Source organism: Anopheles nili, chromosome 2 (assembly GCF_943737925.1).
Source record: "Anopheles nili chromosome 2, idAnoNiliSN_F5_01, whole genome shotgun sequence".
NCBI classification, from domain to species: domain Eukaryota; kingdom Metazoa; phylum Arthropoda; class Insecta; order Diptera; family Culicidae; genus Anopheles; species Anopheles nili.
In genome coordinates, this window is record NC_071291.1 from 33,164,798 (window position 1) to 33,170,537 (window position 5,740).

The window sequence follows — 5,740 nt, forward strand, 5'->3', positions numbered from 1 at the left end:
TTTCGTACACCTGCATCGTACGGTGGCATTGGTTGTAACAGGTCTTTTTCTCGGTTTCACAGCTTCGCGGTGCACGATCGTGATGTCGCCTGGCATTAGCACGGTGATCGGTGATTTTTCTTCGCTTCTACGCGTGTGCGAGTGCCTGTGAGTGAGTGTGTGAGTGTGAAACTACCCGCGATCGTGCGGGACCTAAAACTGCCACGAAAACCGCTGTGATCTGAAGGGATCTGCACCCCGGGCCACAGGACCAGCACGGCTAGGCGCATGAAGGACACGCGCACAATGGGAGAGTCAACACCGATCTGCCGCTGCCGGGTGTTGTACCTGGGCAGCGCCGTGCCTCGGCAGAGCAAGGATGGGTTGCAGGGCATCCAGGAGCCCTTGCGCAGTCTCTACCCGTCCGAAGGTGCCCTCGGTGCGAAGGGCATCGATTCATGGTTGAGCGTTTGGTCGAATGGTATTCTGCTCGAGAACGTGGACGAAAATCGCAAGCAGGTGACCCGTTTCTTCCCGATCGACTCGCTGCATTACTGTGCCGCCGTACGGCAGGTGTTGATTCCGGAGCGTGGTAACAACAACCCGGAGCCAAAGTTTCTGCCGCTGGATTCGCCGTTTGCGCGTACACCTCGCGCCCAGCATCCGCCAATTTTCGCGGCCATTTTGAGGCGTACTACCGGCATTAAGGTGCTCGAGTGTCACACGTTCATCTGCAAGCGTGAAGCGGCCGCAAATGCGCTCGTGCGCTGTTGTTTCCACGCGTACGCTGATAACTCGTATGCTCGGCAGCTTGAAGGTGGTTCCGGAAGTGGAGGATCGAGCAGTGTGTATGGCACCATCGGTGGAAAATCGAACGGCACCGGTGATGGCTGGCGATCACGTGCTGGCAGTACGACTACGCTGAATAGCGTTGGTGTTGGTCGGCAGACGATGAACGGCGTTGGTGACGCGTACACGGTGAAGAATCGTAAGTATCCATAGGTGGGCCTGGGGTCCATTAGCAGCCATGCTAATCGAATTCCGGTGCACGTTCGATCGGTGGGTGGGTTGAATTTGGGGTGGCCTTTCAAGAGCTGCATCGCTGCATGGAACCACCCTCGAACGGTGCAAATGGTGGCGCAACGGGGTGCCGGTGAATTGGCCGTCTGACCTTCCAGTGTCATTGGTGGAGGAATTTGGGGTGCGAAAAAAAAAACACAAATCCCGACATCGCGATTCTGCAACCCTACGACTGAGATATGGCCGCAGATGTGGTTCTGCAGGTTTTTTTTTCCCGTGCTCGATGCTTGCTGTTGACCAACAAGTGCGTCAATGTGGCGATCGGATCGGTGTGACCCACAACACACACACGTACGTTGTTCCACACGCTAATGGTGGCTGTAAACCGGTTTTCCCGTGGTCACTTGTGTGGATGGTCGAACACCGAAAATGCGCTATCGTCCGGGAATCGGGCAGACTTTTGTGCGATCTCCTGGCGCGTGATGCATCGTGATCGAGCAATTAGACGATGCTCCTAATTGGTGCGAATTGATCTTCCGATGGTGCGATCGAGCATCGAAAAGGTTGCCGTTTTCGAGAAGCATTTTCCACTGCGAGCTTTGATTAGACACCCTTGGGCGGCTCATCTCAAGCACGAATGAAAGCGAAGCGATCACACATGAATCATAAACCCAATGAGCAGCCTTGACCTTTCGAGCCCACCGCATCACAGCTGGGTGGTTATGTTGGGCTCAGGTGTGGTGCTTTAGGACGACTAACGTCCATTTCTCGTACGCGCATAACCCACCAGCCAAACGTCAACGGTCCGTGCATCGAACGCTCGTTCCTGACGCACGACCGTGAAACGAGCCGCGGGTGCTTCGTCTGCAAATTTCATAATTTTCAAACCAATCTCAAACGTAGTCGGGCGGTCCTTCACCCATCGGTGCACCGCACGGTGGCTAATAAAACAAAACCCTCCCCCACTATGCGCGCTTTCCAACCGACCGAGCGCAGGGCCGTTTTGCGAAATATCGCACAGGAAGCGAAACCGAAACCGGCCTTCCAGGGTTGAAGGCACGTACGGAGGGCCCCGAAAACAATAAAGCATTTAACACTGGGAGGGAGTGCGCGAAAAGGTACCGATCGAGCAGGTTGAATCGTGGGGTCTTGACCACGTGTCTCGAGAGGGAAGCGTTTGTTTGCCAGCTCAGGCGCGCTCTCGTTCACCACGGCTTTGCTTGCAAAACACCGAACGAGGTTGGTGAACAACGACCGCAAGCGGTTTTGGTTTGGAGGCGTTTTTCGCACTTGCTCGGTACAAAGTCGCCAGGGCCGATCGTCGGATCGGTTGGAAGGCTATTCGAAAGGGAGCAACCAATTAGCAAGGTTGGTTTCGTCATACCTAAATCGAACACCCCACGTCTTGCGTTTTAGTGGCCACCCATTCGAATGGAGCGCCTTCGCGCGCGATCGATCGATCGTAGGAATAGAAATGGGGCCGGTGAGTTGGCAAAATCGGGCAACTTCCTAATCCGTTGCCGCGCATAACGCGCGCCCATTCATGCAAATGAGCCGCAGGGGGTGTGTGTGTTTTTTTTTGCCATCTCCTTCCTTTTGGCGTGTGCGCGTTATTTTAAAGTAATAATTTTACATTTCCACTCCCGCGAGACGTTGGAATCGAACCGGAATCAGCGGCCCCCGGTTGCGATTGTGCAACGGTGCGGCGATTGGTGTTTGGAAGTGTAGCCATATTACACGCATGGTCAGCGGTGTTGATGGGAGTGTTTCGTAACGCCAGCGAGTAAGTGCGCACAGTACGCAGTGCAATTGCCTCTCAAAACCACGCTTTACGCTGTCACACCGCTCGGGCGTCATAAAAGCGCCTCGGATGAGTCAGGATACAAGACGTCGAGGGTTTAGAACGAGGTGCTTCTTTTTTTGCCAGCACAGCAACTTCCTCTCGATCGTGCCACGCGACAGGAATGCGGACCCATTGTCGTCAGGGAAATGGCGCCCTGTAAACACGATATGACGTGATCATTCTCGGAGGCAAAAGAAAGCCCTCAAACGGTGGTCTGTGGGAAGCGACAGCCACACCTGACCTTGTTGGCTGATGGCGTCAAGTCATCAGTGTGCAATGGCACGAACACCGAGCAGTGATTCCCTGAGCGAGCGGTACAGCGTAATGTGGGACGCACCAGTCACGCTAAGATTTCCCGTGGTTTTCCGTCTGCAAGTTGCAGGAAGTCGCAAAGCACGCCAATCCACGCTTGTGGTTCATTAAAATGGCGAGCGAATCGAGGCGCGATGAGTCTCCAGTTTCGTGATCTAGATCTGAGCCACAACATTGGTGGCATTGTGTGGCCACGAGGGCTCCCGTGTTGAGCGGGGTTTCAAGTTCACGCTTCCCTCGAGGTGGAGCGAACACAAAAATGGTGCATGGGAAATGGCGCTGGAATGCGTTGGATGCGGCAAGGTGGCGATCTCAGCATTCCCAACCAAGCCTGGGAGAATTGTGAGCACCTGATTGCGGCTGGTAATGATGGGCGATTGTTGAGCGGCCAGCACGTTAACCGGGGTGCCAGCGATCGAACGATTATTGATTCGCCGTGATACGCCAGCACTAATGTGCGCCGTGGAAAAGTGTCCCTTCGTGCACGTGTCACAGCTGTCAAAGAACTGTCAGTTGAAGGAGCTTTCTTTTCATCCACGGCTTAGCAGGCTAAGCATCTCGCGATCTCGCCCAGTTACGAGTAAACGCGTGCGTGTTTTTTTTATTTCCCGTGCGGTGAAATTTGCCCACCGATTGGCTTCCGGTTTTGTTGTTGTTGTTGTTTGGGGTGGGTTTTCCTTTTGTTTCGGGTGGAAAGTGATTTTTTTGACGGTGTTTTCGGTCACCTGAATCGCGTGCGATAATTGCGTACACCACCGTCACACACTCATCATGATCTCTTCTCTCTCTCTCGTTCTCTCTCTCTCACTCTCCCACTTACAGTATATGCAAGCAGCGCAGATCTGGAGGTGGTTGACGACGGTGAAAGCTCGCTGTACAATGGCGACGAAAATCACAAGGTGTGGAACGGCTCGACCGATCAGATCGATGGCATCGGCTTTGGTAACGATGGTCACTACGATATCTACTCCGGGCCCGGCGGTCTCGGTGGCAGCACCGGTGGTGGTGGTGGTGGCGGCGTGGGCGGTGGCTCCACCCTTGGCCGCCCGGCACGCGCGCGTCAGATAAGCGCCCCGGTGCCCGTCCCACCGCCCCCAAAAGAGGAACCGAAAAAGTCCAAAAAGGACAAAAAGGCATCGAAAAGCGCACACCAGCAGCAACACCAGCAGGTAGGCAGTCAAAGTTTATCCGGTACGCTTATAAGACCACGTCCCATGCACATGAATCCACTAGGTCGGTCAGCCGGCTCCGCCGCAGCAATGGCCGCCGCGGCAGCCGCACATCATGGCCTGATGCTGTACCACCCCCATCCCGGTATGATGGCGGGCCATCCCGGCGCGGGTCCTCCGCCACCACCGCCACCGCTGCCACCGCAGGTTCCGGGACGCCAGTTTCATACGCTTGGGCCACGCAGCATGAACGGTGGCGGTGGTACGGTGGCGGCGGCGCTGGCCGCCGGCCTTCCTCCCCATCCCTCCATGCTCCATCCCCACCACCCCCACCACCATCATCCCCACGCCCAGCTGCATCCGGGCATGGGTCTTGCGCATCCCGGGATGCATCCACACGCCGGCATGACGCTGCCGGCCATGATGCTGGCGCCTCAGTACGCAACGCTGCAGCATCCGCGCACGAGCAAGAAGAAAAAGGACAAGGGCAAGGCGGTGAACGGAAGCAACGGGAGCATCCCGATCGGGGTGCCCGTCGTGCCACCGATGTTCGCGTATCCACCACCACCGAATGGCAGCGGTGGTCCAGGATCGCTCGCGGACAGCCGACCGCTGTCGTTGAGCAGCCGCAAGCTGGCACAATCGGCCGCCGCCGGGTTGGATGACGCCTCGGGGCATTCGGGTGCGGAGTCACCGGGTGGGACGGGCATCTACCGGCGCAAGGGGCACCTGAACGAGCGCGCCTTCAGCTACTCGATCCGGCAGGAGCATCGCAGCCGCAGCCATGGTTCGCTCGCTAGTCTACAGTTCAACCCGCCCGACATGAAGAAGGAGCGTGAGATCGCGCAGATGGTGGCCGGGCTCGAGTTGACGGATGATGCTACGCTCCGGCGTCGCTCGGAGGTGGCCGGTTCGTCTGGCACGTTTGGGAAACCGAGACGATGAGCGGCACCCGTCGGCAGGTTCGTCGCTTTGATCCCGCGCAAGTCACGTGGACACGCTGGGACGTTTTTGTAACATACATGGCGCATCGACGGAAAATGGCATTAGAATGGCGGCCATTACCAAATCACGTCCGTGGGTGGCCCCCACACACACACACACATACGCACACACGCATACTAGCACACGGTAGTATCGCTAGAATCGCTAGTTTGTATCGCAGGCACGGTTCGATCGGCGCGATCGGCGCGATCAGTACATTTTAAATTGATTTTTACACAGGCGCGCGCCGTGGAAAAAAAGGGCACTCCTGGACTCCTTGGTTGCCGGGGTGCGAGCGAATGCAGAGACGAACGCAATTACAAGAAGAAATGCATGTGCCTTATTAGGTAATTAGATAATTTAATTATAATCACTCGCCTCGAAAGTCCTCCCGCGGTGCGAAATGAAACGAAAGTGAAATGAAAGTGCTCTC

The 5,740-nt window shown here is 56.2% G+C and overlaps 1 protein-coding gene across 1 annotated transcript; it reads left to right on the forward strand.

Moving 5' to 3' along the window:
* The first annotated feature begins 267 nt into the window (after window positions 1-267).
* Window positions 268-5,268, forward strand: LOC128730861 (uncharacterized). The gene is made up of 2 exons (XM_053823947.1): window positions 268-967; window positions 3,977-5,268. The coding sequence occupies exons 1-2, from the start codon at window positions 268-270 to the stop codon at window positions 5,266-5,268; spliced, it is 1,992 nt and encodes a 663-aa protein (XP_053679922.1).
* The last annotated feature ends 472 nt before the right edge of the window (window positions 5,269-5,740 follow it).